The 11,625-nt window shown below is 43.1% G+C and overlaps 3 protein-coding genes across 3 annotated transcripts in view; 2 read left to right on the forward strand and 1 right to left on the reverse strand.

The window, feature by feature from the left end:
* The window catches only part of tesk2 (testis associated actin remodelling kinase 2), a 31,361-nt gene extending 29,657 nt beyond the window's left edge, over positions 1-1,704 (forward strand). Inside the window, exon 11 of the mRNA XM_063219938.1 lies at positions 764-1,704. Within this exon, the coding sequence (XP_063076008.1) occupies positions 764-1,704 (941 nt within the window). The remainder of the gene's footprint in view (positions 1-763) is intronic.
* toe1 (target of EGR1, exonuclease) lies at positions 1,688-6,671 on the reverse strand. Its single transcript, XM_063219040.1, has 7 exons — positions 6,269-6,671; positions 6,133-6,173; positions 5,942-6,038; positions 5,684-5,842; positions 5,255-5,514; positions 4,499-4,661; positions 1,688-4,027 (listed from the first exon to the last, which is right to left on the reverse strand). The coding sequence occupies exons 1-7, from the start codon at positions 6,380-6,382 to the stop codon at positions 3,326-3,328; spliced, it is 1,536 nt and encodes a 511-aa protein (XP_063075110.1). The 5' UTR covers positions 6,383-6,671; the 3' UTR covers positions 1,688-3,325.
* Positions 6,672-6,845: 174 nt separating this feature from the next.
* On the forward strand, positions 6,846-9,857 carry si:ch73-382f3.1 (uncharacterized protein LOC100151273 homolog). The gene is made up of 4 exons (XM_063219042.1): positions 6,846-7,437; positions 7,585-7,738; positions 7,996-8,171; positions 8,716-9,857. Exons 1-4 carry the CDS (start codon positions 7,288-7,290, stop codon positions 9,085-9,087), a joined length of 852 nt encoding a protein of 283 aa, XP_063075112.1. The 5' UTR covers positions 6,846-7,287; the 3' UTR covers positions 9,088-9,857.
* The last annotated feature ends 1,768 nt before the right edge of the window (positions 9,858-11,625 follow it).

The following is an 11,625-nucleotide window of genomic DNA, read 5'->3' on the forward strand; positions in this document are numbered from 1 at the left end:
GTCCCAGCCTGAGATGTCCTTTTACTAATGAGCCATGGCTGCCATTATTTTTTTTTACACTGTATCTGTCGGCGGGGTCCAATTACTCTCACAGTTTAACAATCCTGCAGTTCAATTGTCTTCGGCGAGTAATTAAAAAGGGGAAGGGTGGTGCTTACCAACAGGTGATTAAAGTGTTGTGTGAGGCAGGGATGGTGTGAATTAATGCCGGCCATCCATAAATCATTAGGGGTCCTCTCGGAGTCTCTGCTGTTTTTAATTGGCTATGACTGCCACCTGAGGAGATGGATGGCTGTTCTGTCTGCTGTTTTCCTGTTGATAAACCCGTACCCATGTAGTGCTGCTGTCTAGATTGAGAAATTGTTACCAGAAGCAATTCTTTAATATTGCACGAGTGGAAGAGAGGGGATTGATATGTTGTTAGAATATTATTATATTTTCTGCAGGAAATGCTCTGGAAGGAGACATGGTTAGGATTTTTTTTAAATAAGGCATGTGTTGTGTATTGACATCTGTTTGCTTGTCATTTTAATGTTCTCTGAAAACAAAAATCCTGCTCAATTTAATATCATTCATCATATCAGCAGCATTTTTCCAAATTGTGGTTGCATTTTGTTTGATCGTCATGATCATTTGTGTATCTGTCGCCCCCTAGTGTCTGACATGTGCATGTAATACAACTTGGTTGCCTGGTGGCGGTGGTGATCAACATTACCAGATTTTATGGAAGTAACTCACTCTCTCCTCCTCTGTCTTTATCCAGGTGAAAAGCTTCAAGGAATCAAAAGACTAAACCCCCTCGGCTTCCCAGATGACAAGATTCCTCAAAAGTCACCCCGTCCTCGTCGCAGCATCTGGCTGTCACGCAGCCAGTCGGATGTGTTCTCCCGAAAGCCTGGCCGCAAGGTCAACGTACAGGACCCTTATTACAACCCAGGGCCTCGGGGCGCCGTTCGGGGAGGAGCACCCAAGATTAACCCTTTCAGCGCCAGGGAAGACTTGAAAGGCGGCAAGATCAAGTTTTTCGACGTGCCCAGCAAGTCGGTGTTCTCGCTCATGTTCGACCTGCACTCTCCTCAGGGCAGCCTGAGGGGTGGCCCGCAGCTACAGCCTGGGGCCGTCTCCACGGGCAACCCTTGCGGCGCTGCGCTCCCCGCGGTGCCCTGGCCGGAGCCCTGGCAGCTTCCTGGCCGGCAGTGCCGCTCCCTGCCGGTCTCCCCTCTGCTACCCCCGTGCTCCAGCGCCTGTCGAGCTGCAGAGCAGGGACAGGGACAGGGCCAGGGCCAGCCAGGCGCGGAGGCGGCCAAGCAGAAGCCCCTCGGCAGCTGGGCCAAGAAGTACGCCGTGACAGAGATCCCTCCCTTCCGGTCGCGGGCTGAGCGGGAAGAGGAGGCGAGGAGCTGGGCGAACGGCGGTGGGGAAAGCGGGAACGGTGAGGCCGAGGCCATGGACTGCTCCAGCAGCAGGCCAAGCCCTGAGGCGGGAGGGGAGCAGGAGCAGGAACAAGAGCAGCGTGACGGCCTGCCCAACGGCAACGGGGCCTGCGAGGACATGGAGGCGGAGGACGAGGAGGGACTAATGATGATGGGAGGGCCACCGCCACCTCTGGATTGCCAGCCGCCCGCCCTTGAACTCAGCGTGTCCGCCCAGCATCAGGAGCTGTGTCCCGTCATGCTCGCTCCCCGCTGCGGCCCTCGGACGTGATCTCAAGGTGTGACATATGATCACTCGAGTCGAAACGGGACACAGGACAAAAAAAAAGCGCCAGAGAGCCTTCTCCAGTTCAACTTTGGAATAGTGCTGCAGTCTTAAGAGTGCAGGAGAGATTTTTTCACACGAAATCTTGAGTTATTTAATATTATGGAAAAAGAAATACTTTTGTGTAAATATCAGGCAAGGAAGAAATTTACAGTAAGATTGGATTTGTTTTTTGTTTGTTTGTTTGTTTTTGGACTGGTGGAATGAGGAATCTGAGTTGAGATGTGGAAAACCATTGTGTGAGTTCCAGGTCAAACGTATACGCTGTTGTTAACGCAATGAAATGACATGATGAACAACTTTCCAACACCACGCTGATTATTTGAATGTAATACATTAACATCCGTTACAAGCACTATTGAATATTTTTCTGTCCAACTCAGCACTTTTCAAAGTTCGATAGGTTTATAAGTGACAACCCTGTCTCTTTCTCATTGGCTGTTGTGTAATGACCAAGTGTATCGATTGGAAACACAGGTGTAACAACATAACAGTTCCATATATGGAGATTCAGTGTCTAGAACTTTGGCCTCCTGAAATGCTTAAGCACATCATGAGTCATACATTCCAGAAATGGAGTTCATTCATTAGATAGCCCTCCTACCATCTACAGCCATAAATTAAGTCGTTTCTGTGTGTCTTCTCTGTATATTTAGATCTCGCAATCTTCACTAAGCACACCGCTGATACACTGAACTCTGAAAGATTGTTCATACGTCTCATCTTATAGCAGACGAAGCAAACAAAGCGAGCGTTGACCTTAACTGTACTCTTATTTACCCTCTCAGAGTGTTGTTAGAGGTACCTGGCCCAAATGAGTCAGCCTATCACACTGATATGCCATTACTAAGATCCATCACACAGTGGCACCCACCCTCACTCACCCAGGATCCTTCATCACATCTGCAACTGTGTTCTGGTCTGTAATTACTTAAATTCTTAACTTGCACTTGAAAAGATAAGATGATTGGTGTAACTTTTTTTCCCTGTCTATTTTTGTTGTCACTACATTTCTATGCAATGAATATAACAAGGCAGGCTAGTTTTACAGAGAATCTATTTTGATATTTAAAAATGTCTTAAATCTGTTATCTACAAAATTTGTGGAAAAGCATGTTATTAATGCAGCTTGGTAAAAACGGGGATTTTGTCGATGTAAAATATGTTTGTTGGATACTTATACAGTGCTTCTTTTTCGGTCCCGACTGTTTGGCATAAGTTTTTAACAGTAATACAGATGTATATTTTAACCAAAGACAGTCCAGGACAATGTTTTTTGACTCATCTGGCTTTAATTTTATAAATATACACCCATTACAAAACTTGTATATCCAATCGTTAAAAATAAAACTCAAATTTCTATGTAACTTCATTGTACACATGAGTTTGCCGTCTTGTCATTTCTCTGAACATAAACTGTTGGATTCCATCTTTGGAATTATTGCTTGACAAAAATACTGATGGAATCTAAAACTGAATGAAACCCATTTCTTGTACAAGTTTGTGTTAATTGGGGACACCGTACGTCTATTGACAATTATTCCCTTTAGCAATGGACAAATCAACATTATGCCACATTTTCCGTCTTTGGAGTCGCATCCTGGTTCTGATGCTTCCCCCAGACATTGTCCATTTTATGCATGTGTGCCTTTGACGACTTGGAAAATGTACTCTTAACCACCTGTAAGGGAACTGATTTACCGCTAAGGTAGAGCTTGTTCAAGCAGCTAGGTAGCCATGTTTCTGGGCTAGGCTCCTCTGGCTTTACAGCTAGAGCGCTGCCATAGGCGAAGATGTATCCTGTCATGAAGGCATCAAATCCTGCTCTATGCAACCCTGACTCGGCCTTCTTCACATCTGCTGCTCTTTTGGCATCACTGACTGGGTGTAACGCAAGGTCTGCAACTTGGCCCTCAGATGTCACAGGTACACCGTCTTCACCAGCTACTCCCGCTGTCTCGTTGTTTGTGGATCCTGCATGTGAACCAGCACCCTCCTGAGGGTCTTCGGTTGTCTTGGCAACGGTAAGAACATTCTTGTCTGTTCTGTTGTCTTGGCCACCCACATCCATGTGACTGCTCTCGGTGTGCGCCTGCTTGCTCGGGGGTGCGTCCTGGGCATCTTCGGCGTGTTCCATAGTACCCTTCTGCGCCTTCCTGCGTTTCCTCTTCTGCGACTTGGTCTCCTTCCCCTTCTCGTCCTGCAGAATGATCAGGTCTGTATCATGCGACATGGGACACTGAGACCCATTGGGGCACCACCCGTACGCCTGGAGAGAAACAAATCGGTAGTAAACAACGGTTTGAAAATAGTGTTGCACAGATACCAATTTATGGCCCCGATACCTGATAGCGCCGTATCGGCAGATACTGATACCATACCGATACAACTCTGTTTAAAATGTATTTAACTTTGTCAGGCTGCTGCTTGCCTTTGTGAAACAGGAAAAAGACTAATACTGTACAAAGTGAATCCAGTAGAACTATTAATACTTCCTAAGTACCTCTGATATAAAATAACTAAGATCAAGGCTGCGTTCAAGTGTCATACGAGCATCTGTAAATGGTATCGGTGCTTTATTTGTGGGTACTCGCCGATAGCGATACCACCATTTTAGTGCACTATCGGGGCCCCGGCCGATACTGGTATCGGTATTGGTGCAACACTACTTGAAAACACTGGTCAGTTGTTGAAGGACTATTTCCACGGGAATATTCACACATCTTAAAGTAAAACTCACAGAGAACTGTATGCACACATCTGTTGTGGCTGTGGCGCCTTGACTATCAGGGCAAGGTCTGTAGTCCACATAAGTCTTCATGTTCCGTGTGTAATTGCAGAACTCAAGGGACATGTGGGGTCCCTTTCCACCTCCCTCAATCGATCGGCTATTGTCCAATTTGCTGCAAGAGAGATATTAATGAAGTCAAGGTTAGCCCAGACTCAAGTTCTGGCCTCCGAATGGAGGCGTGGGTTCGAATCCCACTTCTGACACCATGTTAAGTTATAGGCCCTATCTATAACTTTGTGGGTTACCTAAAACAACTTGACAATAATAACGACAGAGACCGGACTCCAGTTGACCATTTATCTCCAGCTCAGGAACAGAAGTGGTACCCTTGACAACGGGCCCGTGCTATATATACCTCATGAACATTCCATTACAGAACAGCAGGGAACGGCATCATCCAACTGGCAGATGCTTGCTTCACAGTAGGACAGTGTCACTGAAAAAGCTGAGCTGGAGTACACCCCAGCTTCAAATTGTTCTTTTTTTTTTGTTGAAGCAAACAACTAATGTTCTGATGTTATCACATCTCAAAATATCGACATTGAAATATTAATATCACTTGTCTGCACCAAATTAAGAAAAAAATGTAAGCCGCATTGTGCTCAATGTCCTCTTTTTCCAATTAAATATGCAACAGTGTAACATTTACAACTGCTTTGAATTAGTAAATCACAAAGTGGGTGACAATGCAAAAAACAAACATACCATTTCTTAAACGCATACTCCAGATATGAAGCAACGAGACGAAGCTCATATTCTGTGGCATATTTGGTGTCGTAGATCCCTGCTGGGAACATCTCCGAAAGGTCTGCCGTGAACGTGCCCAGCCGCTCTGGCAAATGAGCGTAGAAGCACTGGTACAGGAATACCATGTCAACCAACCCGTTGTGTACAACCAAAGGCTTACGTGCTCGAAGTACCTCCACAAAAAGACTGCGGACATTCATCGCATGGGCATCAGTACCCTTAAATCATATAGAAGACAAAAAAGGGGGGTTACAGAGAGTTGTTGGAATTGAATTTTGTTAAGTTCCCCCTACATTCTAGAAGGGGCCGGGGGTTCAAGTGTGCATTTATGTTCAGTTTATTTCTGACATGTTTCTACATTGAGTAGAGGCGTAACTTTCATCTTACCTTGTCATTGCCTTTATTGTAGGGGATGCCCTGTGCATACTGCTTGTTGAAATCAAATCCATGTTGCACAAGGAATGACACTGACTGGGGCTCAATCACATACTCCTCTGAACAGAGTAAAGTCAAGTTGTACACTTGTACAAAGTAAGTTGGGTTGGTCTGAAAGATATTTTTTGACAAAAGTACAATCAGAGGGAATACTTACCTACTACAAGGCACTGGCAATTATAGTAATTTTACATCACACAAGGACCTCACCTTGTCCCCTTGTTTCTTGAAACAAGCCAGACCGAGTGACAGGACGGAGCGTGTACGCGCAGCATTACAAATGGCTTTATAACGGTCCTCTATTGATCTGGTGTAAAACATTTATAAACTTTAACCATGATGATTATTGCCATTTCAGACATTTGATTTTTCTTTTTGTCCAGACCGTCGGGCATACTTACTCGGCAAGAAGACTCTTTCTATTTCCCAAACCACTTAACTCCTAAAAGAAATACATAACAGACATGGTAAGCAACCCAGACAGATGCTGAGTTAATATTTTTTAGATTGGTGTATCCCCGTCAGATGACATCTCACCGTGTCCAAGGAGATGAAAGAAGATGATTTAATGGCCAATAACATCGCTGGCCATAACTCTTTGAAATTATTACTCTGAACATCCACCACTGGAACAACCATTGAGCTTGCCATTATAACTTCAGTGGCTGAATGTTTGGATAATCACAGTGTTCTCAGAGAACGTCGAAAGAAGCTGTGGTCTATGTAAACACACATGGGCTGCAGTTCTGCAAAACACTGAACAATCTTAGAACAAGTGCGAAACGTAGCCAAAAGAAGCTGCAACAACAACCATTAGTTTCCAGATCAAACGCAATATAAAGGTTTTCGCTAGCAATCGAACAATTGGACAGGTTTTAGTAATCCACTCTAACACACTCGTCAAAAAGAGATTCCAGCCCTCTTGAATCAACCTCCACTTCCACTAAAACAAAATCTACTACAAGCACGTGGTCTGGTCCTGAGCACTATCTGGACCCACTTTGTTGTCCTGTTTGAAGACGTTTTAAAAGTTGCTGGTAAACACCTGTGTAATTTGATATAAAACACCTCCTGTGCTAATTAATACATTTTGTTACATTTCTTTGACTAATGTGTTGAATGTGTCTTTCTATCCTGAAATAGGCACGAAATAAATATACATTTCACACAGGCAGCTGAATGGCCGACTCCTCCAAGTGACATCAATAATTACATTCGCCAAGTACACCACCCAGTGCCATTTTGGCTCAAACAAAGTCTGGATTTCACTAATTTCTTGCAAGTTGTTTCTGATTCTTTTCCAAATATATTAATGTAGCAACGTTCTTCATTATGTTTAATGCATGGCTGCATTATTTCTGTTATATGTGAATAATCAAAACCGTACAGCCAGGACGTTTTTTGCAAATCGCTAACGTTATTAGCTGTTAGCTTTAGGGGGACTCTCCAACGTTACGTGTCATCATTAGCAGGACATTAGTTACTCGAGCTAGCAAGCTAATAGCGTTTCGCAAGTTAGCGTACTGCTGACTTTCGGCACCAATAACGAAAGAGAAATGGGTGGATGCTCGGCTCCAAATTGCTCAAACTCTACTACTATAGGAAAACAACTCTTTCGATTCCCCAAAGACCCAGTACGAAGCAGAAAGTGGGTGATCAACTGTCGACGTGATTTTGTGCCGACTCCGTGTTCCAGGTTATGCCAGGCAAGTTTGTAAACTTCTGCACCCCTGCAGGGCCATCATGCAACAACATGACGATACTGTTTGTTGTTAATTTGGAGAAAGAATGAAAATATGGTTATTCGTCTTTTCAACCGCGTCTGGTAAAAGAGATTCCTTGTGTTCTTGCAGGACCATTTCGAAGAAAGTCAGTTTGAGGAAATCGCCAGATCACCAGCAGGGGGAAAGAAACTCAAACCCAATGCCATCCCTACACTTTTCAATGTGCCCGACCCCCCATCTCCCATTACGCCCCAGATAACACTACCTATCAAACCAGAACCAGGTAATTAATATACTCAACACTTTTCTGCTTCTCTTCTTGAAGTGCTGTGTGTTGACTTTGTAAACAAGGCTGTCATCTCACGTAATCAATACATCTTTAGGGTTGAAATTATAATCAAAATTCTGTAGATAATTTTGGGGGGGGGAATATGACATAAATGTGGCCAGCCTCCTGTCAATGCAGATAAATGGACTATTTTTTATTTGATGCTTAATGTGTGTGTGATTTTTTTAAAATTGCTCTTTGCTTACCTCTAGTGGAGAAGGACCTCAATGTGGGTGACCATGGCTATGCTCGGCGACAGCCAAAGCTCAATGCAGAGGAGGAGGCAGGACTGCAGAGAGCAGAGGAGGAGCGGCCCTGCTCCCTCTGTCAACACTACAAGGCCCAGCTGGAGCAGCAGCAACAACACACAGCAAGACTACAGCGAGAGGCCAGTGTACTAGCATTTTCCTCAAAGTAACCATAGAAGCAGGGCTGATAGTATTCAGGCTCCATGCCTGACAGAGTTTGCAAAAATAAAAACATTGATAGTAATTAGCCATTAGGTTATTCTTATCTCAGAAAGTGTTACAGGTTCAGGGTTTTCTTCTACTATCAGGCTTGAATAATGGTCATACACAGGCTATTAAATGTTTGAATAATGTGTCAAAATAGGCCTACGTTGCGTCACTATGCAGTATCTTGTCAGCGTCGTTAGAGCAGGGAAAAAAGTTCAGGCTCAGGATTTTTTTTCACTATCACCCCTGTAGAAGTCTGTAGTTGTCCTGTCTGACTAGGTGCAAAAGGACAAAAACCAGCAGATAATACAGTGAATTAGAATCTCCATTATGTGCACGAAGCAATACATGTGTGGCAGTGGTTCTAGCACCTTCTTCACCATCTGTGATTTTATTGGAGAGGGTGCAGGGTGACGCATTAATGGCACGTTGACGTTTCTGATTTTGTTGCTATGTATGGTTTTTGTTCGTTTCCAGGTGGAGGAAATGAAGAAAAGGCTCCACAAACTGAACAAGATAGAAAAAGGACTACAGATGTTTCTGTTTGAGGACCAGATCCGGGCCCTTACCTTGGCCAAGCGCTCTCGCAGGGCTGTGTGGTCTCAGGACACTGTGCTGACCGCCCGTAAAATCCGCTGTGCAGTCGGAGTCAAAGGCTACGAGTTCCTTCGGGATCTGGGATACCCCTTGCCCTCCTACAGAACTTTGTGCAATCGCTTAGAACCCAAAACAATGTCCGCTTCTATGCAGGAAGAGCTTGCTGAACTGGGTTTGGGTATCATCACGTCATGTGACAGTCCAGAGGGCAGTGGAGCAAACGATGAAGGACTAGTTGGTGTGATGACATAAAATGACCGCTTGTTTGTTTGTTTTGGATTTTCTAATGAATTTGATTTGTTGCAAAATGCAGACACCAGTTGTAAAATAAATGTGAGGACGGGTAAAACACAATATCAAAACTAGCCTGGACAACCAGACGAACCAACCCAGCAATAGGCAGACAATATTTTTGCCTCTCAAGTTGGTCTACAACTGCACCAATGACAACTTGAACAGTTGAACGCCAACGGCTTGGTCCCACCATAGACTGTATAATAATAATAATAATAATAAATGGACAGAGCATCAATGATGTCACCCATAGACTTCTGCAGAGCTGAATGAAGCCAATTTAGCTGGCAACCAGAAGGTTGCCCCCCACAGCCCTCAACTTTCTGAACCATGTGATGCCGGCCATGACATATCAGAATGTCTCAATATTTTTTCTAGAGAAAATTTGTGTGTATATTCATTCTCTTTTTTATCTGCACCGAAGTGGACTTCTGCATACTGAAATCTTGATTTTAAGAAAAAAATGAAATATTCAGAAAAATGCCCAGGCTGTCACATTTTGCAACACATTTACCTTTATCGTAATAAGCTATGTTTGGTTATAGTTTCAAGCTAAAATTAAACTGTGTAATTATGTCTCAAACCACCTGTTGGGACTTGTCTGTATGGACAGATCTGAATGGAATTTATTATGTTGATGTAGACAGCCCAATTCATGATGGAACAACAATCTAGAAAGTGTAAGATGTCGACTTTTAAGTGTTGAATTAACACGTATTTACGGTGTATGCACAATTTCAAAGTGTGTTTTTTTTTTTTTCCTCAGTCCAGTTTTATGGTTTGATCAGCAAAATCTGCTGGAAGTGTAATGTTGAATTCACTTCACTCAATAGGGGTTAGTTGGTTGGATGAACACACATATTCATATTCTACAAAGTTGATTTTTATCGAAAGCTTTCAAAGTGACTGAACCATGTTTTAATAATTATTTGAGTTCTTACAAGACACCACAGTCCCACCTCACTTCCCAAAAATGGGAAGATGCATTCTTGCATTCAAGATGCTGGGAAAATGCATTCTTGAAACACTCTTCATTTTTCATTGTTTCCAAGTTGCTACTGCTATTGATGACATCTTACATTCATAGACAGCAACAGGACTAGTGACCAGACCTGCTTATTCTGGGTAATCTACCGTAAATCCAATAAGGCAGTGAATTACTAAATAACAGTATGGATATGAATAGATATAATATATTGTACTACAAATGCAGATAATCCCATTCTATGTACATTTCAGAAGAATGCAGCAATTTACTAAATTCTTTGAAAAATGGCAATAAATATATAATAGAGAAGATTCACAAAAGGTTTTATGTACAGACTGCATTCATTCTTATTGATTCACACCATGATTTGACACAAATCAACTTGAAGTGCCTTTTAAAAACAGAACAATACAATAAAAGTGCCTTTTCAAAATCAAAAACATAATTTATTACGGTTAAAAAATGTATGACGTGATCACAAAAAAAAGTTCAATGTTGGGTAAAAAAAATGGCTCTGCATTGGGTGCCAAATAAGAACCACGCAGTCTTCCTGTGCTAGTAGGTCTAGTTCTGATGTTATGAAGGCTATGATGTTACAACTGCTGCCAGATAATCTTATTTAGGACAATTGTTATTATTATTATTATTATTATTATTATTATGTGTGTGTGCATGTGCACTCGGACGTGAACCCGGGCAATTGGCACCGTACGGCAGTAGGCCTAGAGCTGGTGTGGGAATGTGTAGGCCTATCTGTATTTGAAAGCACTTTCAAGTCAACAGTATAGTTGTGATATTGTGTTACATGAATGCATGTTGTTGTTGTTGTTGTTATTGTGCTTTGTGCATTGAACTACTAAATTGAAACTAAATTCTTCCCATAACCCTTATAAACACTAACAACTAAACCCTACTAATTATGAAAAAATGGCACTGAGAGGACTTATATCAATGCGGCAAAGTCGAAGTACTCCATACGTGTTACGTCTTCCATTACAGTGCCATTTCTTTATCTAGGTAGGAAATCGCCATGTTTCATTTTGAGAAACAACATTTGGATCGTTGGGTTACGGATGTAACCTTGGTTCTGTGAAGGAAAGAAAGGCTGCCAGACGGCTAGCCCAGGGGGCTGGAATATAATCCGCGCATGCGCGAGTTCTGAGGTACACTTATATCAAAACTTCATCACGTGTGTGCCGCGCTACTGTACACAGTATATAAGTCTCAGCGCGGCATACTTCGTCCTCATAAAAATCCTGAACGCGAAGTCCAGAGCGACGACGAAGTCTGGCAGCCTTTCTTTCCTTCACAGAACCAAGGTTACATCCGTAACCCAACGTTCTGTTTCACTCAAGAAAGGCTGCCAGACGGCTAGCCCAGGGGGCTGGAATATGTATGCCCAAACGTCGCGGCGGACAACCATACGACAATTGAATAAAGACACTGGACAATGCATTGAAGTCAAAAATCTTTATTGACTGTCCACATGCCAACAGGGCTGGAGTGAC

Source organism: Engraulis encrasicolus, chromosome 16, assembly GCF_034702125.1.
Source record: "Engraulis encrasicolus isolate BLACKSEA-1 chromosome 16, IST_EnEncr_1.0, whole genome shotgun sequence".
Taxonomy (NCBI): domain Eukaryota; kingdom Metazoa; phylum Chordata; class Actinopteri; order Clupeiformes; family Engraulidae; genus Engraulis; species Engraulis encrasicolus.